The following is a 24,264-nucleotide window of genomic DNA, read 5'->3' as shown; positions in this document are numbered from 1 at the left end:
CCTCAGCGTAAGGACGGCCCCAGGTTTAAAAGTCCACAACATACAGTTTAAAAACCCCAGAAAAGGGCCTTAGCGTTATACTGAAGCTCCTAGTATTAGAAGTAACAATTTGTGTACAAATGAAAGGATAAACAGAAATGCCTCCAACAGGATGTTTCATTTAATGTGTGAAAGGAAAACATTCAGCAGCTCGATAGAGGCTCTACAGGGTCCACAGATATCGACGGTAAACATTGTTTTTGTGGGAGGACACACAAGACGTTTGGTGGATAATCCCCTGGCAGCACCTGGCGGTCAGCTGACCGGGAGGAGGAGGTGAGCTGTTAGATCATCACAGCGTACGCTAATCCTGGCTCAACAACAGTAATGCACGTGGATTAGGACTCCACAACAAGTCAACAAGGAGGCACGCCTGCATGCCATGACACAAGAGGGAGTCTGCTTAGGGAAGAGCACTTGAGATCTGACCTTACTGAAGCCAGCAGTCACTGGGAACAATGGTCCTATCAGTCACTGGGAACAATGGTCCTATCAGTCACTGGGAACAATGGTCCTATCAGTCACTGGGAACACTGGTCCTATCAGTCACTAGGAACACTGGTCCTATCAGTCACTGGGAACACTGTTCCTATCAGTCATTGTGAACACTCTGGCTGGTCAGCTCTACTCTGGTCAGTAGGAACTCTAGTCTCTGGTCAGCTCTACTCTGGTTAGTAGGAGCTCTATACTCTGGTCAGCTCTACTCTGGTCAGTAGGAGCTCTATACTCTGGTCAGCTCTACTCTTGTCAGTAGGAGCTCTATACTCTGGTCAGCTCTACTCTGGTCAGTAGGAGCTCTATACTCTGGTCAGCTCTACTCTGGTCAGTAGGAGCTCTATACTCTGGTCAGCTCTATGCTGGTTAGTAGGAGCTCTATACTCTGGTCAGCTCTACTCTGGTTACTAGGAGCTCTATACTCTGGTCAGCTCTACTCTGGTTAGTAGGAGCTCTATACTCTGGTCAGCTCTACCCTGGGTCTGTCAGTAACCATCAGCACCATCCTCCCAGTAGTACGGTTGTTTTCTGATCAGTTATCAGTGGCTAAGGGTTGTTTTCTGATCAGTGGCTAAGGTTGTCAACTGTCTGTAATTGTGGCGTTAATAATATGCACATTTCTGGAAACATCTGTGTAGTGTAACAGGTCCTTCATGAATGGACTTTAGAGGACTTTAATTTACTTAGGCGCCAACAGAAGACCAATATGTGTGTCCTGTTGGGTCAGTGGACCACCAGCTCAGTGTGTTCTGTTGGGTCAGTGGACCGACCACCAGCTCAGTGTGTTCTGTTGGGTCAGTGGACCGACCACCAGCTCAGTGTGTTCTGTTGGGTCAGTGGACCACCAGCTCAGTGTGTCCTGTTAGGTCAGTGACCACCAGCTCAGTGTGTCCTGTTGGGTCAGTAGACCGACCACCAGCTCAGTATGTTCTGTTGGGTCAGTGACCACCAGCTCAGTGTGTCCTGTTGGGTCAGTGGACCACAGTCAACCAGTCCAGCCTGTCCACACATCCCACCAGGTGGACTGCAGGGTCCTGGGTCATACTTGGCAGATGTTGTAGTAGATGGTGTGTGTGTGAGCGTCATGGACAGAGTCGCTCATGTTGTCGAAGAGGCAGTCCTTGTGTGTGTGCATCTCTGTCAGGGGTACGTTGTTCCCGGAGTCCTGAGTGCCGTAGGACGGGTGGGCGGTCTGGGGGAACAGACACACGCTTTAGGACATGAGGGGCATGGGAACCAGGAGGGGACACTAAAGGCACTGGGAACGTCTGGGAACACGGTGGGAGACACTGAAGGTACTGGGAACAAGGTGGGAGACACCGAAGGCACTGGGAACAAGGTGGGAGACACCGAAGGCACTGGAAACGTCTGGGAACAAGGTGGGAGACACTGAAGGCACTGGGAACAAGGTGGGAGACACTGAAGGCACTGGGAACAAGGTGGGAGACACTGAAGGCACTGGGAACAAGGTGGGAGACACTGAAGGCACTGGGAACAAGGCGGGAGACACTGAAGACACTGGGAACAAGGTGGGAGACACTGAAGGCACTGGGAACGTCTGCAGTCGTCAGGTGTGAATTAGAGTTATAGAGTGAGGGTCTTAGGGTGGAGGGTTAGGGGTAGCTGTATTTGGGGTCTTGGAGTTAGGGGGTTAGGGTATGTATTTGGGGTCTTAGGGTTAGGGGATTAGGGGTAGATGTATTTGGGGTCTTGGGGTGGTTAGGGGTAGATGTTTTTGGGGTCTTGGGGTTAGGGGGTTAGGGGGGTTAGGGGTAGATGTTTTTGGGGTCTTGAGGGGGAGGGTTCAGGTAAGATAAGGCAGTGTGGATTACCTTTCCTGCTCTACTCAGGGGGAAGTCCTTCCTGCAGAGGTGGGCGATTATGCCGGCCGCCAGCGCATCGCCGAGGACGTTGATCATCGTCCTGAAGCGGTCCCTGGACCGGGTCAAAGGGAATCAAACCAGTGCCCAAACCAGGGCCCAAACCACTGCCCAAACCAGCTGGTGGTCCTTTAAGAGGCGGTACACACAGTACACTACACAGTACACAGAGTACAGTACACATCACCTCTGGTCCGACGGACCTCCTCCAGCCACTACAGGTGAGTGTTCAGGTAAGGTTATGGTTTGGGTGGGTTTGAGTTAAGGGTTATGGTTGGGTACGGTTATGGTTTGATTACCACAACAGGTTTGCTGGTTTACTTACAGGACCCAATCAATGGCCACGATGAGCGTGATGTCATCGGGGGGCAGGCCCACTGATGTCAGCACGATAACCATGGTGACCAGACCGGCCTGGGGGATCCCGGCGGCACCGATGCTCGCTGCCGTCGCCGTGATACTGGAGAGAGAGAGAGGCAGGAAGTCAGCAGGAAGTTAAGAGGAAGTCAGCAGGGAGTGATGTAGCAGAGTCTACCTAATGTAGTTAGTCCACCTGACATAGTCCCACTGACGTAGTCCACCTGACGTAGAGAGACCAGCTGACAAGTCCCACGGACGTAGTCCACCTGACAAAGAGAGACCACCTGACGTAGAGAGACCACCTGACGTAGCCCCCCTGATGTAGCCCCTGACGTTGTGAACCTGACGTAGTACCTGATGGTGACCAGCTGGCCCAGGTCCAGCTCGTAGTCGTTGACCTGGGCGATGAAAATGGCGGCCACGGCCTCGTACAGCGCCGTGCCGTCCATGTTGATTGTGGCGCCCACCGGCAGCACGAAGCGGGCGATCTGCCGGTCCACCTGGCAGTTCTCCAGCAGACACTTCATGGTGATGGGGAGGGTGGCCGAGCTACAGACACAAGAGAGAGAGAGAGAGAGAGAGAGAGAGAGAGAGAGAAACACAGAGCCAGACATACAGAGTCAGACAGAGGACAGAGACCGACAGATGGACAGATGGAAAAAAATAGAGAGACAAACACCATTTAGTTTGTGTCCTCAGGTTCTAAGGTTCAGGATTAGAGACAACATCATGATACCGCTGAACAGACATGTGGCCCTGTGGACGGGGTTACCATGGAGATGAGCACCTCCTGCCTGGAGGGGGTTACCATGGTTACAGGGTGATGAGCACCTCTTACCTGGAGAAGGTTACCACGGATACAGGGTGATGAGCACCTCTTACCTGGAGGAGGTTACCACGGTTACCAGGGCGATGACCTACCTGGAGGAGGTTGCCAGGGCGATGACCATGGCCTGCAGCAGGCCCCTGATGTAGGTGAAGGGGTTCTTGCGGGTGAGGATGAAGTAGAACAGAGGCAGCAGGATGAGGCCGTGGACGAAGAGGCCGGCCAGCACGGTGATGGTGTACCAGCCCAGCTTCCGGCCCAGCGTGGTCGGGTCCTGCATGTCCAGGATCTTACCGGCCACCAGGAAAATGATCCCGAACGGGAAGTACCTGGGACAGAACACCCCCATCAGAGGAGAGGTGGACCGGTCCAATAGACCCCCCGGTCAGAGGGGAGGTGGACCGGTCCAAAAGAACACCCCCGTCAGAGGGGAGGTGGACTGGTCCAACAGAACACCCCCGTCAGAGGGGAGGTGGTCCAACAGACCCCTGGAAGGGGGAGGAGTAGGAGGACAAGGGAGAGGAGTAGGAGTAGGAGTAGGAGGAGGAGGAGTGGGAGGAGGGGGAGGGGGGGGAGGAGGAGGAGCAGGAGGAGGAGGAGGGGGAGTAGGAGAAGGGGGAGGAGTAGGAGGAGGAACGGGAGGAGTAGGAGGAGGAGGGTCACATTAATATTCTTGTAGCTCACCAGACGGCGGCATTGATGATCTTCATGACACACTCGTTGATGCACTGGCAGACGTTGACCAGAGGGGCGCCTCTCTCCCCCATCCTCCCCAGCAGCAGACCTAGCAACCAACACAAAGCCACACCCACATGAGTAGCTGTCAAGTGACCCATGCGTCGGTCCAACATCATATCGTCATATCAGTCGTCACAACAACGGGTACCCATGGTCGCGGAGAAGATGACGATGCCGAGGACGTTCATCTGCTGGCTGCTGCCTGGGCTGGTCTTGTAGTGGATCTCAGGGGGCGGGGTCAGCTCCAGGTACACAGTCCGCCCGCTGGAGTCACTGTCATCCGGAACCACGTACACAAAGTTGGGCTTCACCGTGCGGGCGGGCAGCTTGAGGATGGGCAGCAGGTCCGTCTTGTACTGGAACACAAACAGGAACAGGGGATCGGGTTAATAGGATTATGAGGTCTGTGTTTATGAGGTCGGGGGTTTATGAGGTCCAGATGGAGGTCAGGTTTATGAGGTCGGGGTTTATGAGGTCCAGCTGGAGGTGCAGGTTTATGAGTTCCAGAAGGAGGTGCAGGTTTATGAGGTCCAGATAGAGATGCAGGATCTCTCCTACCTGCTGGAAGGTGGCCTCTATCAGGTTGGAGGGGACCATATTCCTGGGGGAGGAGACACATCGGGTCAGAAGAGGGCCTTCATTCAGCCATTATAGAGAACGACTAGAGCAGCTCCTCTAGGTGTGGAGTAGTACTGTAGTACTGTAGTACACAACTCGGCGGTCCTCTAGGGGTGGTGTAGTACTGTAGTAGTACTGTAGTAGTACTGTAGTAGTACTGTAGCACAAAACTAAAGCAGCTCCTCTAGGTGTGGAGTAGTACTGTAGTACACAACTAGAGCAGCTCCTATAGGTGTGGAGTAGTACTGTAGTAGTACTGTAGTACACAACTAGAGTCGGTCCTCTAGGGGTGGTGTAGTACTGTAGTACAGTACTAGAGTATGTCCTCTAGGTGTGGAGTAGTACTGTAGTACACAACTAGAGCAGCTCCTATAGGTGTGGAGTAGTACTGTAGTAGTACTGTAGTACACAACTAGAGTCGGTCCTCTAGGGGTGGTGTAGTACTGTAGTACAGTACTAGAGTATGTCCTCTAGGTGTGGAGTAGTACTGCAGTACTGTAGTAGTAGTACTGTAGTAGTAGTAGTACTGTAGTACACAATTAGAGTCGGTCCTCTAGGGGTGGTGTAGTACGGCAGTACAGTACTAGAGTAGGTCCTCTAGGTGTGGAGTAGTACTGTAGTAGTACTGTAGTAGTAGTACTGTAGTACAGAACTAGAGTCGGTCCTCTAGTGGTGGTGTAGTATTGTAGTACTGTAGTAGTACTGTAGTACACAACAAGAGTAGGTCCTCTAGGGGTGGTGTAGTACTGTAGTACAGAACTAGAGTAGGTCCTCTAGGGGTGGTTTAGTACTGTAAGACACAACTAGAGTAGGTCCTCTAGGTGTGGAGTAGTACTGTAGTAGTCGTAGTAGTAGTACACAACTGGAGTAGGTCCTCTAGGTGTGGAGTAGTATGGTAGTACTGTAGTAGCAGTACTGTAGTAGACTTAGTACTGTAATAATACTTACTGTAGTAATACCTGATGAGGTACTCTAGATGTGTAGTAGTACTATAGTAGTAGTAGTAGTAGTAGTGTAGTAGTACCTGAAGAGGTACTCTAGTTGTGTAGTAGTACTGTAGTAGTAGTATTAGTAGTAGTGCTGTAATAGTTTAGTAGTAATGTAGTAGTAATACTGTAGTAGTACTACAGTAGTACCTGATGAGGTACTCTAGGTGTGTAGTAGTATTGTATTAGTCGTGTAGTAGTAGTAGTACTGTAGTAGTAATGTAGTAGTACTGCAGTAGTACCTGATGAGGTCCAGCAGGGCGTCGGCTGAGGTCATGACCGGCCCTCCCCCCAGACGGTTGCTCTCCATGTCGGTCCCCACCCCGGGTTTGATGATGATGACAAGCAGGATGCCCACCACCACGGCGATGAAGGTGGTCCAGAGGTAGTAGGTGACGGTCAGGACCCCCATCCGGCAGCAGGCCTTGGACTCCATGGAAGAGAGCCCCGACATCAGGCTGGGGACACAGAGAAGATCACTCTCTGTAAAGGTCACTTCCTACACCATACCTATATATATATATATATATATATATATATATATATATATATATATAGGTATGGTGATTGTCCTAGGCTTACATGGTCCATGTGTATAAGGTCCATGTTTATGAGGTCCATGTTTGTGAGGTCCAGGTTTATAAGGTCCAGGTTTATGAGGTCTGGGTTTATGAGGTCTCTTCAGGAGGTTTACCTGGATGTGATCAGAGGGAGGATCAACATCTTCAGCATCCTCATCAGCAGCTCTCCAGGAAAGGAGAAGTAGATCTTAGCCTGGAAACAAGATAAAGGTTTAACATTGCTCTGTTTACTGCACACATCAACACAAACACATACCACAACCGCCATGCTAAGTAAGCTACATGCTAGGTATCCTAGCATGCTACATAACCTTACATGCTAAGCACCCTGACATGCTAAGTATCTTACAATGCTAAGCAGCCCATCATGCTAAGTACCTTACATGCCAAGTATCCTAACATGTTGAGTACCATAGCATGCTCAGTATCCTTACAACCATAATAATCTGAAAGCCTTGTGAACCGGCAGCGCACGGGTAGCGTGACCAGGAGGATGTACGACACAAGCTAACCAGCTAGGACTACCACGTTAGCATCAGTTTCTCAGTCTTAACCACAATGTGACGTATAACACAGCTTCAAAGAGACGCGGCATGCTAGCCGTAAAGTGCAGAGTCAGAATTAGAGGTGAGTCTACATTCCAATAAAACGTTAAACCCAGTGTGCGAAATACGGGGGGGTCCGGGGGGGGGGTGCGATTAACCCATGAGACCCCCTGAAAGCCTCAAAAGCAAAATTTGAAGGGGGTCTCAAATTTCGTCAAAAAAAAAAATTATTATATATATATATATAATTTTTAATATATATATATATATATATATATATTTAAGCAATAGATCACGACAGGCTGTGGTATAATGACCGTATATCACTGACTGAAGTGATCTATTGCTTTTATAAAACGGTTACGTAAATATGGCGAAATGAAAGTCATAGACACCCTAAATTTTGAAAAAGCTAGAAAGTCGGAAAAGCATTTTTTTTAACGAATACAAAAAAGTAGTCCCTCCTGGCTGCCGGCAAAGTGTACGGCGGTTGCTATGCAACACACTGTAGCGTCCTTCAGAGAGAAGGCTAGGCTAAAGACGGTAGCTTGGTTCGCCGGCAATTTAGCCTTCTATCGAGTTCACTCGAACTCGATAGTAGGCTAAATTGCCGACCGTGTGCCTATTGCTTTACAACATTTCCACCCTCTCCAGCAATCAACATGTTTTTTAGGCTTCAGTGAACTACGCTATCGCTTTTATATATACATAAACAACAGTTAGAGTTAGGCGCGGAGTGATACTGAACTCTGTAAACTGAACGGGCGTCATAGCTGTGTGTATACGCTCAATATACAACGGTTGGGAACCAATCAGATCGCTTGATTTAAATCAAGTGATCTTGTTGAACATGTTGATTGCTGGAGAGGGTGGAAATGTTGTAAAGCAATAGGCACACGGACGGCGAACCAAGCTACCGTCTTTAGCCTAGCCTTCTCTCTGAAGGACGCTACAGTGTGTTGCATAGCAACCGCCGTACACTTTGCCGGAAGCCAGGAGGGACTACTTTTTTGTATTGTTAAAAAAAATGCTTTTCCGACTTTCTAGCTTTTTCAAAATTGAGGGTGTCTATGACTTTCATTTCGCCATATTTACGTAACCGTTTTATAAAAGCAATAGATCACTTCAGTCAGTGATATACGGTCATTATACCACAGTGAAGGGGGTCGCCGCCCCTCCGCTGCGCGTCGGGACGGACAACGCCCCTTAACTGTGGTATAATGAGCGTATACCACTGCCTGTCGTGATCTATTGCTTAAATATATATATATATATATATATATATATATATATATATTATTGTCACTAATGGTCATTTAAATGTGTTTAAGCTCACCATGTCCAGTATTCAGAATTTTAAACATTTATTCACAAATATGTTCTATTTTTTGCCCAGCGGAGTCAGCCAGTCCTGTGCGCGTATGCAAATTAGCCATGTGCGCCAAACAGAAGAAGGGCCCTGTCTTTCGCCAGACGCAATTGACTTTCTACGTACGCATGTGTCGTATAGTTTGCACCCGGCGCAGGCAATACTACACTTGCGCCTGGAGAGGCGTGTCGGCGAAAAGCAGGGGCGTGTTCCGGCGCAAATGATACTTGGTGCTATTTTAGTGATCTAAAAAATGCGCCAATGCAATTGCGCCACTGACCGAACAATACCTGGGGCCTCATGAAATCCACTTGCGTGGATTTCTGACTAAAACTTTGCGGACGCCAAAATCTGGAAAGCTGCTGCGCACAAATAAATCCGGATGTATCAATCCTTGCGTAAACACGATTTCACGCAGATTCTTTTTGTACATCCCAATTAACGTGACATTGTGCGCACATGCACGAGCCCGTCTCTCCACCCAGTCTCCTCCCTCATTTAATATGCTAATTAGTATAAATAGACCTGCAGTAGTGCGCTCGTCAGGAGAAAGGAGAAAATGGAGAAAGGAAGAAAAAATAACTTTAGTGAATGCGAGGTGGAGGTGCTGATTTCGGAGGTAGAGGCCAGAAATAAGATCTTCTTTGGCTCTCTTTCCTCCGGAATCAGCACCTAAAGCAAAAAACTGGCGTGGGAAAACGTTGCCAAGTCGGTCAATGAGGTTGGGGCGGAAAGCCGAACTGTGGCTGACATTAAAAAAGTGGTCGGATATCAAGGTGGACGTAAAAAGAAAGGTGTCTGCCCACCGGAGAAGCGTGGGTCAGACGGGCAGCGGGGGCGAGTCAGGGAGCTCGCCCTATTTGAGCAAAGGGTGGCAGCTGTGATTTGGGATCGGCTCCTTTTTGGCCAAGAAATCATAATAGTCGCGGAACACCCCTTCATTTCGAATGCGACCATCTTCTAACAAGGCAACACTGCCATTGTCGTGTAGACAACTGCCATTGTCATCACTGAAAATAATATTGCTGGGGCTTCCTTTTAATTTCCTTTTAACTCCAATAGTAACAATATATTTTGATGGGTCTGTTTACGTATAATATCAACAACAGTGTCACATTATGCGTCTCGACAACAATAATGTATGATTGAAGTGCATTTAAGATCACACATCCCGACGTTCAAATCCACTTTGAACTAGCCTCATATTGCAATATTACTTCATCATGACTCGTGATCGAGTAGGCCTAATGTTGTTGCGCTGCATTGCCTCTATGTGCCGCCAACTGACAAAATGCAGCAGAAATGTGCGTAAGCCAGGCATTTAGTTTGCGTGGAGAACCGCACTTTCTCACGTCATGTACATCCGAACGTTTGCGTGAGAAGTTGCTTACGCAGCTTTTTTGTGCGTAAGCAAGCTTTGTACATGAGGCCCCTGGTCTATAGCGGATAGCGCAGTTGTTGCTATTTTGACGTGCCATGGCAGGTCGGATCTACAACATAGCCTACGCTTACACACACGTAGGCTATACACAGCACAAACATGCAAACTATTAACCTGATTTAAATATTATGATGTCAAAGATTATTCATACGTGTGAAACTGCATAGAAATAGCGTGTGGATTGTGGAATTTTTTTTTCCATAGGGCTGCATGAATGAACATGAATGAAGTATAGTAGGCTATGCCATGAGTTAAAATAATAATAATAGGCTAATAATAATAATAATAATAATAATAATAATACATTCGAGCAAAGTATATTCCAGGCTTCTAAAAACAAAATCTAGTTTTAGGGTAAATGATTGGTTAAATTTTTTGGGAAAGAACAGCTGATACAGCGGTAAGTTGTACTTTTAAATCAATGCATCTGCAAACACCGTACAGCAAACACATATGTTCTTGACCCAGACATCGTGTACAAGCCCATTACTTTTAGGATAGATGAGTATTTGATCGTGAGAAAACAGTTTTACCGCGAGTGAGTGTTTTAAAGAATGAATGAATGCGGGTGATGCTTGGTGCGCGTGTGTGTGCGCGCCCATCTGTCTAAACACACGCAAATTAAACACGTAACGCATAATGCAGTCCATGATGATGGCGATGTATATTAACAGGGCGACACATGCATATTATGAACACAAGTCGATAACGATAATGTATACAATACTGGTGGTAACAAACGATGTTTGTTAATGTATTGCCGCATATCATTAAATAGACCCACAGTTGCGGCCATCGAGGACCGCGTCCGCATATCATGTTTTAAGTTGTCTTTGCCGCAATTTACATGACGAATCAGTGTTTCTGAAGTTGGAAAAGAAAACGCTATTCCATGTGTTAATTAGGCCTATTATTTGGCCATAAACTGAGCCATTTGAAGTTTGAAATTCATGTGGTCATGCATCTGTCTCAGCGGAGACTGCAAACGCGCTGTCAAAATATCAACTCGTCAAGTCAAAATGCGCTGGCTCTTAAAGGGGATGGGAGATACCACTCTCATTGGTTTATTGCATGTTAGGCCCAAAACACACCTACGGGTTTCAGCTCAACCCATTTTAGATTTGCGCCGGGCGCAAAGCTCATTTATCTCGCCGTCATAATAGCAAGTGCTGTGTGCAGTGTTTTATATTGATAAGTAAGGTGTACAGAGCCCATTTTTGGCATACTTGTAGCTTGAATACCTTTGTTGTATGATAACCTTTATCCTTTCTTTTATCTGTTGCTGGTTGGTCGCAATCGTATGATACACCAGAAATTGTGCAATAATAGGGGCCGTGCGATAATAGGCGTTAAGTACGCTATAGGCCTACTGCATGAGAAAATTTAGATCGATGTTGCGCAATAATCGGGAGATGGGGTCCCCCCCGAATATTGAAGGGTATTTCGCACACTGGTTAAACCCCTCCAATGCCTTGAGCCCTATGTTTGGGTTGGGATTAGAGGTCAGAGGTCATCAGTTCAGGAGTCAGCTGCGAGCCTAAAGCATGTCAAAGGTCACTGACTCTCAGACTTCGTGGTACTAACTCCATCTCAATATGCTGACCAAGTAAATGATGTTTATTCTTAAATGTTCCACCATTCCTATCCTTGTGTGTCTGTTCAGGAGACCCTGGACATATGTTGTGTAAAACAATACATAATATATGATATATTGTATTCAGGGTTCAGGGGCTATCACAATAATAAAGTGACATGTTCCTCACACCTGTTAGACCGGATCCACCCTTTAGAAATAAGACTGATACTCAGATAGACAGATAGTAGTTTAGTATAAGTACTCTTAACACTTGCCATGCTAAGAGCTCTAACATGCTTAATACTCCAACATGCTATGTGCCATGCTCAGGCCCCCTGCGGTCCTACCTGGGTGGACAGTGGGCCTGCTCAGGTCCTACCTGGGTGGACAGCTGGCTCCCCCGAAGGACGAAGCCCAGCACGCAGCCTGTCAGCACGGCGAGCACCGACAGCGTCAGCAGGCCGTTCCTCTTCAGGAAGTTCCTCAGGTGGTGGCGGAGGTCCACCGCCACCGTCTGCAGGAAGAAGCTCTTGACGCGCTGCCCCAGGCTCCTCTCCTCCTCCTTCTCGGCGGGGGCGAAGGAGCCGGCCTCGGACGGCGCCTCCTCCCCGCTGGGTAGCAGCAGCTCCTCCATTGTTCTCCTCTGGCAGGAGGTCAATGGCACCAGGAGCCAAACAGCACAGCGGCTTTTCCAGGAGAACCTAACAGGCTTAGTGGAGTGGAACGGCCTCACCTCCTCTACACGGGTCCATATCTGGAGAAGGTCCCACCAGGATCTCAGAGAATACGAGATGTTCTGTTGTCTGCATTCAACATACTCCTCATATATATGAAGATACACAGGTGGAGCGGTGGTCAGACGGAATCTGAGGACCAGAGACTCGGTCCACCCTAAGTGTTTAATCTCAGGATGAACACATGAACAACCCTGAAGGCTGTGTTTATTTGGTTCCTCCTGATCTTATTACTGTAATCCTCCTCAGCCCTGGCTTTAAGCACAACGCCGATACAGACCTGCCAAGACCAGCACTCAGATAGTCCTACTGGTCCAGACCCAGATACAGTCCTACTGGTCCAGACCCAGATACAGTCCTACTGGTCCAGACTCAGATACAGTCCTACTGGTCCAGACTCAGATACAGTCCTACTGGTCCAGACTCAGATACAGTCCTACTGGTCCAGACTCAGATACAGTCCTACTGGTCCAGACTCAGATACAGTCCTACTGGTCCAGACTCAGATACAGTCCTACTGGTCCAGACTCAGATACAGTCCTACTGGTCCAGAGTACAGACTGCAACTGGTCCAGAGTACAGAGTCCTACTGGTCCAGAGTACAGGGAGTACGGAGGGGAACCACAAGCATAAAGGGGTGCAGGTACACCTGGTTTACTGTTGCATTACGTAGAGGTTAGTCACCCTAACCCTAACTAATCCTATACACTTAAAATATCAAACTAACTTTATCTTCACATTTCATTCTGGTGTCACTAAATAAGAACCAGCGGCCGAGCGACGAAACAAACTTAGACCAGACGTGTCAGGAAGGTTGATTCTCCTTTATTGTGACCAGTTGCTCGCCTTGCTCCGGTCCCGGTCCCGATCCAGGTCCTGGACCTGATCCCGGTCCCGGTCCAGGTCCTGGTCCCGATCCGGGTCCATTGCCCAGACTACCCCCTAGTGTCCAGCGGCCTCCCATTCCCATGACGACAGGTCTGGTCCAACGCCTCATGCAGGGAATAATCGTTCATGACCTCCCGGTGACACACCTCAGGAACCACACACTTTTCTCTCTCACACACACACACACACACACACATACTCTGACTCTCACACACACACTCATTCTGGTGGGACCTGTAGAGCAATGAAAACAAGAGGTTATCTCAAGAGGCGGGCCCCTGGCGGTCCCCCAGAGGTTAGGCCCGTCCTCCAGCTGTGGTTCCTCCTACCTGAGGTCAGGGCTGTGGTTCCTCCTGGCTGGCACTGGGGGGCCGGCTGCGGATCTGACTCCTCAGCTGCTCGATCAGTTCTGGGTTTTGCTGCTGCATCTGCTGAGCGAACTGCTGCCCCCTGCAAGACACAGGCGGTGCAGCGGTTAGACACCCTGCTGTAGCATTTCCCCTCACCACAGTACTGCTAGCTGTTGCAAGCTTTGGCTAGCTGTGGCTGGCTGTGGCTGGCAGGAGGATAAAGTGTCTAGCTGTGGCTAGCAGGAGGATGAAGTGTCTAGCTGTGGCTAGCAGGAGGATGAAGTGTCTAGCTGTGGCTAGCAGGAGGATGCTAGTGGGGCCGGGCAGGTACGTACGCCTGGATGAGTCCAGAGAGGTCTCCGGGGGGGGCGGCCGGGGCCGGGGCGGCCCCCTGGGGAGGGGGCGCACCACCGGGGCCGTAGCCTCCAGACATCATCCCTGACATCCTGCAGGAGGGAGACAGAGAGGACGGACCCCCGGTGAGCAGAGGAGACGCAAGACCAAACACTGGTCCAACACACGTTATGACACTCAGACTTACAGCTGCTGGACCTGAGGGTTGTTCATCAGAGACGAGGCCTGTGGACCAGAGACACAGAGAGACTGTAACCTCATATCAAACACACACTAGTGAGCAGCTGCCCCCTGCTGGTTCATACAGACTCCAACAGCCTCACTGGGAGGGGGACAGAGAGGTCAAAGGTCATACAGTGGGGACAGAGAGGTCAAAGGTCATACCATGTTCATGAAGCCAGGGTTACTGAGGAGGCCTGCCAGGTCGACCCCGCCGACGCCTGCCGTCTGGGGACACACACAGAAACACACACATTATCAACACACACATAGGCATAGGGGTGGAGGATGACGAGGATGATGGGGATGTCTCACGGGGCTGGGCGTGTCCATCTTCTGCTCGGCGATCTTCAGGTTGGCCTGGTAGGTGTCGTTGTCGGGGTCCAGCTCCAGAGCCTTCTTGTAGTAGATCACCGCCTCCGTGTGCTTGTTGAGGCTGGCCAGCGCAAGCCTACACACACACACACACACACACACACACACACACACACACACACACACACACACACACACACACACACACACACACACACACACACACACACACACACACACACACACACACACACACACAGTAGAGTATCCTACTACATAGTACTACATTCTTGTCTCCTCAGGGGTCTACTTCCTGTCTGCTCAGAGGTAGGGCTGAACGATTAATCAAATCAATCAAATCGCGATGTAAGAACGCGATATGCAAATTGCAAAGGCTTATTTTATTTTTATTTGATTGTGATTTGTTATAGTTACTGACGAGATCAGGAAGATTTATATTTATTTTTCTTTTAAAATTCAATAGTTAAATAAAGACATAGCCCAGGCCAACACATCGGCCTGGGCTAAAGGAAAGAGCAGTTGTTGACTGCTTATAATGTTGTGTTGGTCATACTATAGAATGATTTGCTTCTTCTTTCTTTTTTAGTGAATAATACAGAACATAAGGAACTTAATAAAATCGCATATTAAATCACAATCGCAATATTGGTCAAAATAATCGCAATCGCAATTCGATTATTTCCCAAATCGTTCAGCGATTTGGGGATTTCCTGTCTGCTCAGAGGTCTACTTCCTGTCTCCTCAGGTCTACTTTCTGTCCCCTCAGGGTGTCCTACCCAGACCCCCAGGAGCCTAATTCCACAATCCACCCGTGCTCAGTGACCAAGCCTGGTATTGCAGTTTTTTAGCGGGCTGTGGATGGGTCCCTCAAATCATGGAGCCCGGAAGTAGATATCCCGGTACACTCCAATACAAGTGGGGAAAAGGATTGTGTCTCCGCAAATGTTCTCTAGATATATATCAAAGTCTCATAATTATCTTTGGACCATGTACTATTAAAATGTAAGTTTTCTCTTTTCAAAACGCCACCTCAAGCGTTTTATTAGCCGGAGAAGGAGGGGTGGGCAGCTGAAAGGAGTCGTAGTGAAACAAATGTTGTTTCGGCTGGGCCTCAGTGCACGTATAGTATCACATGTAGTGAATAATCGGGGGGGTTAGTAACTTAGACCTCTCGCTTATGATGCTACAATGCTAACAATGCTAGAGAACAAGAATATTTCTACATCCGGTACGTCATGCACTAGGGTGTGGCTAGGCTCCCATGATGCGGAAGCAATTCTGTCCTTGATGTTGCCCTACGCCACTGAGCAGTTTCCATAGGAATGAATGCCATGTTTCAATCCAGTGTCCATTCTTTATAGGTCCATGGTCCTACCCCATCCGTCCGTAGGCCTTGCTGTAGGTGGGGTCGATGCCGATGGCCAGCTCACAGTCCTGGACCGCTCCCGCGTAGTTCCCCAGTTTGCTGTAAGCCGCCGCCCTGCAGCACCATCCCCAGGCCAACAGAGGAACAACACCGTCAGTAAACACCACAGCACCACCCACAGGCCAACAGAGGAACCACACCACCGTCAGTAAACACCACAGCCCCACCCACAGGCCAACAAAGGAACCACACCTACAGCAAACACCACAGCACCACCCACAGGCCAACAGAGGAACCACCACACCTTCAGTAAACACCATAGCACCACCCATAGGCCAACAGAGGAACCACACCATCAGTAGGGTTGTGCCAATGGACGATGACATCGTCCATCATGATGGCTGACCCACATCACAATGGAGAGCGACCATCGTGATGCCACGCCTCCCCCTGTCAGACACACACTAATCCTAGTCTCTTCTATATTTAACCTAAAAACTTTGCAGGGATTGCTCTGTAAATTCAATTGAGAATATAACGAATGCATATGCATGCTATTTTAAATAAGGTAGCCTATGCCAGAGACATGACTTCCGCAATCTGATCGCATTTCTCAAGCCAGATTACACAGTGCCATGTCGCCAAACTATGACACGGCTGGAGAAAATGTACAGCGAAGAAGCAGCCTCGCTGATCCTGTCCTTAGCGGAGAAAGTTGCCATCACCACCGATGTTTGGACAGCGTTGATTATGGAGGCGTACGTGACCATTCACTTATTTACTGACTGGGTTGTGCAGAGTGCGATCCTGTAGACCCACTCAATACCAGAGAGGCACACTGCGGAAAACATGAATTTTCGTTTCCAAATATTTCTTTAAAAACTAAAATATCTGTTTTAGTGCATGTATGTTAAATTAATTTTTTTTATATCTTAAACAAATTCCGTTGCAAAGAGGAGGCGCGCAGCATCAATATCCTAATTTAAAAAAGTTAGTCGGCCAACATTTTGCAGATTGTAAATTGACATGACATTGCGTTCACAATCCTGCTCTGTGATATTTTGTTTATCATCATTTCTATTAACTTCTGCATGGTGCACACGCAAACATGTAGATTGGTCATCTGCCCGTCTTTTGCGCGGATCACACATGAGCAGATCTTGCACACAACGTCAGTCGTGTCCCATGGTTGTCCACTTTCATCAGGTTTAAATCCAAAAGATTGCCATATAGGCGTAGTAGCACCCTTTTTAGCAACCAACGCCATTGATTCAACTCTTCTTAAAGGTCCCATGGCATGTTTTATGGATTTTAATGGATTCTTTAATATACAGGCATGCAAACTGGTTTGGGGTGAAAAAGGTGAGAATGATGCGTAAGCCGAGGAAAACACAGACCCACTAGGGGGTTCCAGGATTATACTCCGGGGAGTTAAAAAAAAATAATAAAAAAAAATATTAAAAAATTATATTAAAAAAAGTATATAATTTTTTTATTATATATTTTTTTAATGTAAAAAAATGTATATAAAAAATATTATATAATAAAATGCGCGCGCATGTTTTTTTTTACCTGCACGCGCATTTTTTTTTTAACATGCGCGTGCAGGTCAAAAAAAAAACATGCGCATTAGTATTCATTTTTAGTGTTTCTTATGTCACAGAAACCACAGTGAATCCTGTGTTTCTGTGCCCCGCTGTGGTGTCGACAGCACAGAGCTCCGGTACCATTACAGGACAGCGGTGGTTTCTTTCAGCTTGTATTGTATTCCAATTTTAGTGAAAACACACATTAGCTTGAAAGAAAAAAACTGTTTAAGTATGCTTTTCTTTGCATGAATTTCGGGATGACTCGTCTGCCAATGACTTCAAGTTGGTTGTGTTTTAACCGGTGATTGTTGCGCCAAACTGTTTACAAAGGGACACTTGCTTGCGACGCAGCAAGCGCGTGCTAGTTGACCTGCCGGGTGGGACGATCAGTACTTCCCCACATAAAGAGTTTAGATCTGATTGGATCGCTTCCCAAATCGTCCCGCTTACATTTGTCTTGTTTTTATTTGTTAACAAAAGTGTCAAAAGATTTCGTCGTAGTTTTTGTCATCCTAAATTGATTTTTATTTAGTTATCGTCTCGTTTTCGTCAGACTGTAGACCCCCCCCCCCATCCCCAATGTTTTCTCAATGGATCTCCACGAATCACACAAGTGACCAATTTTGTTAAAAAAAACAGCGAATTTCGCCGAAAGGTGACTAGTTTGCATGCCTGAATATAGGTATTAGTGGGCCCCTAATACAGTACTTGAAGACGTTCATGAAATTCAGCCTTGGTGCAGAGTTACAGCCACTACAAGTCAGTCCCACAATGACCACTCGACAAACGCGCCGTTTTTAGAGGCTCAGGGTGTGGCCCTGAGCAGCTTGGCCACGGTACCATACGCTAGTGTTTACAGTGGAACACTGAACACTCCGGGTGCTCCAGCGGGAGTCCTGGAGCTCTATGTCTAAATAATATCATATTATATTTAGATAACTATATAATATAATATATATTATCATGGTCAAAAGCTGTTTGCACCTCCAGATGATATATGAATCTCAAACGACTGCGTCAGGTTCTCAGACGCCTCTGGTTCTTCCACGTCAATATTAAGTACAGACTGAACCACGAGGTGGAGGAGAGGGGGATTGTTGCCCGCGGTTGTTGTCCGGGGTTGTCTGCGTCGGGTTGGTTGGGAGGGAGTTGGGAGCCGTGACATGGAGGAGAAAGGGATTGTTGCCCAGGCCTCCCCCGGGGCTGCCTGCTGAATGCTGGCCGCCCCGGGGCTACCCGCCCAGCCCCACTGCCATGGCCATGGCCGTGGCAGCGGTCCGTCGGAGCCCCGCTGGCCGCCCCCGGGGCTGCCACGGCAGCTGTCCGTTGGAGCCCTGCTGCCCATTGGCCGCCCCCGGGGCTGCCCGGCAGCACCGCGACATGGAGGAAAAGGGGACTGCTGCCCAGGATTGGGCAGCAGTCCCCTTTTCCTCCATGTCGCGGTTCCCAATTCCTTCTCAACCAACCCGACGCAGTCTAGTCTTTTCACCAAATGGGAGCTTTATGCAAGCTTGCGTTATTGTGTTGCGTGTTATGCGCCATAACACCGACAGCAGAACGGTTATCCAAATAACACTTGCGTTACAGTGTGTGTATTCACACACACATGTGGCGCTCGCACGGTCCTAGCCAAATTCTCTGGGCGGGCCAAGCAGAGAAAGGGGAGGCAACCTGGTCTGGTATGACGTCATAATGGACCGGAAGCCAAATCAAAGTGTTTCAGCGATCCTTTTTTCAAAGACGGAGTAATATAGCTACTTCTCGGTTTACACCTAATGCAATTTTTAGCTACTGGGGGACCATAGGGAGGCTAGGGGAACTCAACTTAATGTTAGAAAACCTCATGAAGTGAAATTTTTGTAGTTTTTAAGTAGAATGATTTATAGACATAGTAAAAAAGTGCTAACACCAACACCCCCCCCCCCAACGACAATGTCATCGTCCATCGTGATGTTTTACTGTAAACATCGGCCAACAGAGGAATAACACCGTCAGTAAACACAGCACCACCCACAGGCCAACAGAGGAACCACACTGTCAGTAAACACAGCACCACCCACAGGCCAACAGGGGAACCACACTGTCAGTAAACAGCACCACCCACAGGCCAACAGAGGAACCACACCGTCAGCACCACCCACAGGCCAACAGAGGAACCACACCGTCAGCACCACCCACAGGCCAACAGAGGAACCACACCGTCAGTAAACAGCACCACCCACAGGCCAACAGAGGAACCACACCGTCAGCACCACCCACAGGCCAACAGAGGAACCACACTGTCAATAAACAGCACCACCCACAGGCCAACAGAGGAACCACACCGTCAGCACCACCCACAGGCCAACAGAGGAACCACACTGTCAGTAAACAGCACCACCCACAGGCCAACAGAGGAACCACACTGTCAGTAAACAGCACCATCCACAGGCCAACAGAGGAACCACACCGTCAGCACCACCCACAGGCCAACAGAGGAACCACACCGTCAGTAAACAGCACCACTCACAGGCCACAGCTTTAGGGTGCAGTGAGTGGACAGAGTACCTGTTGCAGTAGTAGACGGCATTCTGAGGGTTCAGTAGGATGGCCTTCGAGTAGAACTCCACAGCGGCGGCAAAGTTCTCCACCTTCATCTGGTCGTTACCTGGAGACCGAGAGGAGACGTTACAGTGCTACCATCAGCCCAGCAATATTCAGGTCCTACCCCATAAAAACTCTGGTACTACCCCAGCAATACTCGGGTACTAGCTACTACTACACCTGGACAGCCTACCGTCTGTTTTTAGTCTCTCTGCCTCAGCCATTTGTTCCTCAGGGGGGGAGTCAGGGCGTGGCTCTGTATGCACCGGAGGAGGGGGTGGGAGCTGCAACAACACATCATGTGACCAAAGCAACCAATGGTATGAGAGCAGCAATAACAACATCATGTGACCAAACCAACCAATGGTACGAGAGCCGCAATAACAACATCATGTGACCAAACCAACCAATGGTACGAGAGTCGCTGGTACACACTGAGCCCGCCCACTGATGCCGCCCAATGATTATCACTAGCATTCATATATTATTACTATTGGCTATAATACGTTTCTATACTAATACTATTCCAAGCAGCTGACCTTGGTGGTCGGCTGCTAATATTTGACTTGATTTAACTGTTGGCTGTGATATATGAATGTTAGTGCTACTGTTCCCGGCCGCTGACCGTGTCGGTAGCAGAGCTGAAGATCTCCGGCAGGGTCTGGGGAACAGCGAGGGGTGTCGTCCGTCGACACCTCGAAGGCCGTCTCCAAACACTGGACCGCAACTGGAACACAACATGCTACGGGTCAGCAAGGAGACCAGACGCGGGTTCTACAAGAACTACAGTAGAGCCAACCAGACAATCACCGCAGACTGGGCTACTCTGGAGGCGGGCTTTAAAGCGACATGATACAAAACAGACAGTTTTTGAAAGACACTGAAATTGGTTTTGCTGAAATTGGTTTTGCTGAAATTAACTGAACATGAACATTACATGAAACTCTACAATCTAGCAGTACCCCAAATGCAATTATTAATCCTAAAAAAGCATGAAATGGGATCTTTAATAGGAACACTATTTTAGTTCACTACCCGCCCCTGTCAGTGCGCTGTGTGTACTCCGTCACCTTCTAGGCTCTCCTGTGCGTCGGAGGACAGCTGGCCAGAGCCCAGCTGTTGGTGGAGGAACTGGATGATGGAGAAGGCCAGGCGCTTGGTGTCCGTCATGCTGCTGACGGAGGGACCTCTGACTGGAGTGGAGAAACTGACCAGAGGAACACATCGTTAGGCACTTAATATTGTTACTCATTTAGGGGTGGCATGTGGCTCAGGAGGTAGAGCGGGTTGGCTGGTAACCAGAAGGTTGCTAGTTGGATCCCCGGCTCGTCCTAGCTGAGTGACGAGGCGAGACGCTGTTGGTGTGTGAATGTGTGCATGAATGGGTGAATTGGAAAGCGCTTTGAGAGGCCACTGGTTAGAAAAGCGTGGTATAAATGCAGTCCATTAACATTTAAAATAAAGAACCAGAAAATTATAATGTTTTTATCTAGGTAGGAGGAGGAATATTAATGTTTATAATAATATAACTGGTGGGATGTCAACGATGCGCTTAGTAAACAATCAAATCATCTGATGAAAGGGTGAAGGTCTGATGTGTTAATATGATAAAGTCCAGTGTGGAAGCAGTCCAGCCTGCTTCCACTGCTTCCAGAGTGGAAGCAGGCTAATTGGTGTGTGTGTGTGTGTGTGTGTGTGTGTGTGTGTGTGTGTGTGTGTGTGTGTGTGTGTGTGTGTGTGTGTGTGTGTGTCTTCGCTAGCAGCAGCTACTTGCAGCAGCTACTTACAGTGTGTGTGTGTGTGTGTGTGTGTGTCTTCGCTAGCAGCAGCTACTTGCAGTGTGTGTGTGTGTGTGTGTGTGTGTGCGTGCGCATCTCCGCTAGCATTAGCTACAGAACCTTCTAGTAGCCAGGCTGACACAGGCTGGGGCTGAGCAGCTTCCTAAAGCGATCCTTTGTCGTTACCCTCCCTCAGCCACAGCCTGGACCACTCTTTAATAAGCAACGAGCATTTAAAACTGAGGCGATGAGGTCGGCTAGTTAAACCAGCTAGTAAGTAGCTAGTTAGTAACTGGTTTAGTAGCTGCTAAACAATAGCCAACCATAAGTCGTGTACAACATACAAACTGTCTCAAAGTCATCATAATTAATATTAAAAGAGAGTGTAAAGTGGATCCTACCAGCGGTCTGAAGGAGCTAGCGCTATAAGAGGCTTCTTCTGGAGCCGCTTCGGGTTCTAGAGTTGAGCGCCTGGTCCTCTAGCGCTGCCTACCGGCCTGGAGGAGCATGGCGCCTGGCACTCTAGTGCCGCATCAAGTCAAGTACAGTCGTAAAACCCGGAAGTGTTCTCGATGCGTTCTAACTGGCCGTTCCACCGAGGATGCATCGGAGGTGACTTGTGTGGACTTGGGACCGTTAAATATCCCAGGATGCATTTTGCATTGCCATGTTTTAATTAGGGTCCGGGCAGCTAAGCTGCCGGGAACCTATTGTATTCCTAGGAATTCTTTCTTCTTCTTCTTCTTCTTCTTCCAAGGAAGTCATACTTCCCATGGGTGAAAACTCACCAAACTTTGCACAAAGGTCCAGTCCCATGCCAGATTCACTCAACTCCAAGGACATGTGCCCCCCCCTCCTAGGGGGGGCACAATAAGCGTTTAAATTAAAAAACTTAAAAAATTCCTACCAAACCAACGGTAGATGCTACAGTGTTGAAACTTCACCACAATGTAGCCTCAATACTGCTGAAACTTTTGTCCACTTAAACTCATACAAATTATGAAGTCCATCACTCTGTTTTTTTCAATAACTGTAAAACTTTTAAAATGTATCTCCTCCCACAATTTTTGCTCAATTGTCACCAAACTTGGTACAGAGCATCTCCAGACCGTCCTCAACAAAACTTGTTTCTCGGATTTTTGATTAAGCAAAAATTGATCCTACAGTGCATGAAAACGTATGACTGTAAACAGTACTGTAAACGTATACCATCAAATTCTTGATAAATACATTTTCAATCTTCCTGAAAAAAATTGAGAATATTCTGGAGTCATGGTTGATGAAGTTTGGCAAATATCAGAATTTTATCTCAAAAACTGAATTTTTGAGAACATTTTGAATTCTGCTCTCATGGGAACAACTGCAGCCAATGTGAGAGTGGAATTTTTAAACATCATATTTTCTCTTATGAAGCAAAACACTTATCATTAAAAACAAATCACCAACATTTCCATGCTGTCAAGATGCAATTTATGTATTATCAGATTTTTGTTTAGATGACTGAATTTCTGAAATTTTGACCATTTTTTAAATTTGCCTTTACAACAGCTGTCACTCAATTTGTGAAGCCACTGTTGAAATGCCACTTGCCAATTAGCTCAGTGCGATAGACAATGGTCTTTGGTTCCAGAGGTTGTGGGTTCAATCCTCAACTGATGCAAATTGAACATTATAAGGTCAACTGTCCTGTCTTCCTGTTTGTTGCTCAGAATTTGCCAAAATTAGCCCGGACCCGACCCATTGCTGCGCAGCAGCTATAATCTATTGTAAAAGTCGCTGATAGAGGAAACCCATCGCAACGGCAACGAAAATCCCGATCGGATCCATCCGATCGTGTGTGTGTGTGTGTGTGTGTGTGTTTCTATATTAATCGGTGTAATTTCTCGCTCATTCGATTTATTTCTCACTCAATTATTATATCAATAGCCTACTCTCCAACTACATAGGCAGTTAGGCACGCGTGTGCATAGCTTATACACACGACAAGCATATCTTTTAATTTATATCCATTCAAAATATTAACATACTATTTTTAAATGAAAGAGGCTGGGGTTTAGTTTTATATAATTTGTTTATATTGTTCAGTAGTATATGCCTACATGAGGCCGTAAAGCACAGTTAACAGAGCTGAGTTGGTGATTTCATCGAGTCCGCTGCTGTTCAATTGACCGTTCGCCAGGAGCGTTCTAGCCACGCCCCCCTGTCTCGGGGGCGGGTTCTGCTGTCAAGTCCGACATCAGCTGGCTTGTAATGTGAAGATGGAAGTTGGGAATTTAGGCGATATACCTTTACCGACTTTAGCCTATCTTATCTCGAAGGAAGCATTTCTTTAAAGAAAAAACAAAAGGCTTATGCCTTCATATCTGGATCTTATGTACATAGCGTCATAATATACAAAAATAGTACAGGTAAATAGCTATCTATTACCAAGACTAACGGTCATGTTGCTGCTAACTCTTTACTTAATTTGTTTACATTGTTAGATAATTTATTCTATTGAAATATAACAAATCTAAATTGAATGATATGTGAAAATGAAATGAAATGAAATGAAATGAAAGTGTGAATCCTGACTGAAGCATAAACTTTCAGATAATTTATTTTGGCTACATA

The 24,264-nt window shown here is 47.7% G+C and overlaps 2 protein-coding genes across 2 annotated transcripts; both read right to left on the bottom strand.

Moving 5' to 3' along the window:
- Positions 1-1,573: 1,573 nt before the first annotated feature.
- On the bottom strand, positions 1,574-12,088 carry slc1a8a (solute carrier family 1 member 8a; the record flags this gene model as incomplete). Its single annotated transcript, XM_084473564.1, has 11 exons — positions 1,574-1,726; positions 2,367-2,469; positions 2,740-2,874; positions 3,129-3,323; positions 3,696-3,929; positions 4,285-4,384; positions 4,487-4,694; positions 4,897-4,939; positions 6,185-6,400; positions 6,637-6,716; positions 11,834-12,088. The coding sequence occupies 11 exons, from the start codon at positions 12,086-12,088 to the stop codon at positions 1,574-1,576; spliced, it is 1,722 nt and encodes a 573-aa protein (XP_084329690.1).
- Positions 12,089-12,998: 910 nt separating this feature from the next.
- sgta (small glutamine rich tetratricopeptide repeat co-chaperone alpha) lies at positions 12,999-22,146 on the bottom strand. The gene is given in 13 exon segments (XM_084472819.1): positions 12,999-13,310; positions 13,406-13,526; positions 13,762-13,872; positions 13,968-14,005; positions 14,165-14,227; positions 14,315-14,450; positions 15,711-15,815; positions 19,838-19,937; positions 20,067-20,157; positions 20,499-20,550; positions 20,552-20,600; positions 20,944-21,080; positions 22,053-22,146. Coding segments are annotated over 11 exon segments (960 nt in total). The 5' UTR covers positions 21,044-21,080; positions 22,053-22,146; the 3' UTR covers positions 12,999-13,310; positions 13,406-13,411.
- Between the last annotated feature and the right edge of the window lie 2,118 nt (positions 22,147-24,264).

The sequence above is a fragment of the Micromesistius poutassou genome, assembly GCF_964030765.1.
Source record: "Micromesistius poutassou genome assembly, chromosome: 9".
Classification (NCBI taxonomy): Eukaryota; Metazoa; Chordata; class Actinopteri; order Gadiformes; family Gadidae; genus Micromesistius; species Micromesistius poutassou.
The sequence above is the reverse complement of the archived record's forward strand: the minus strand, read 5'-3'. Positions and strand labels throughout refer to the sequence as shown.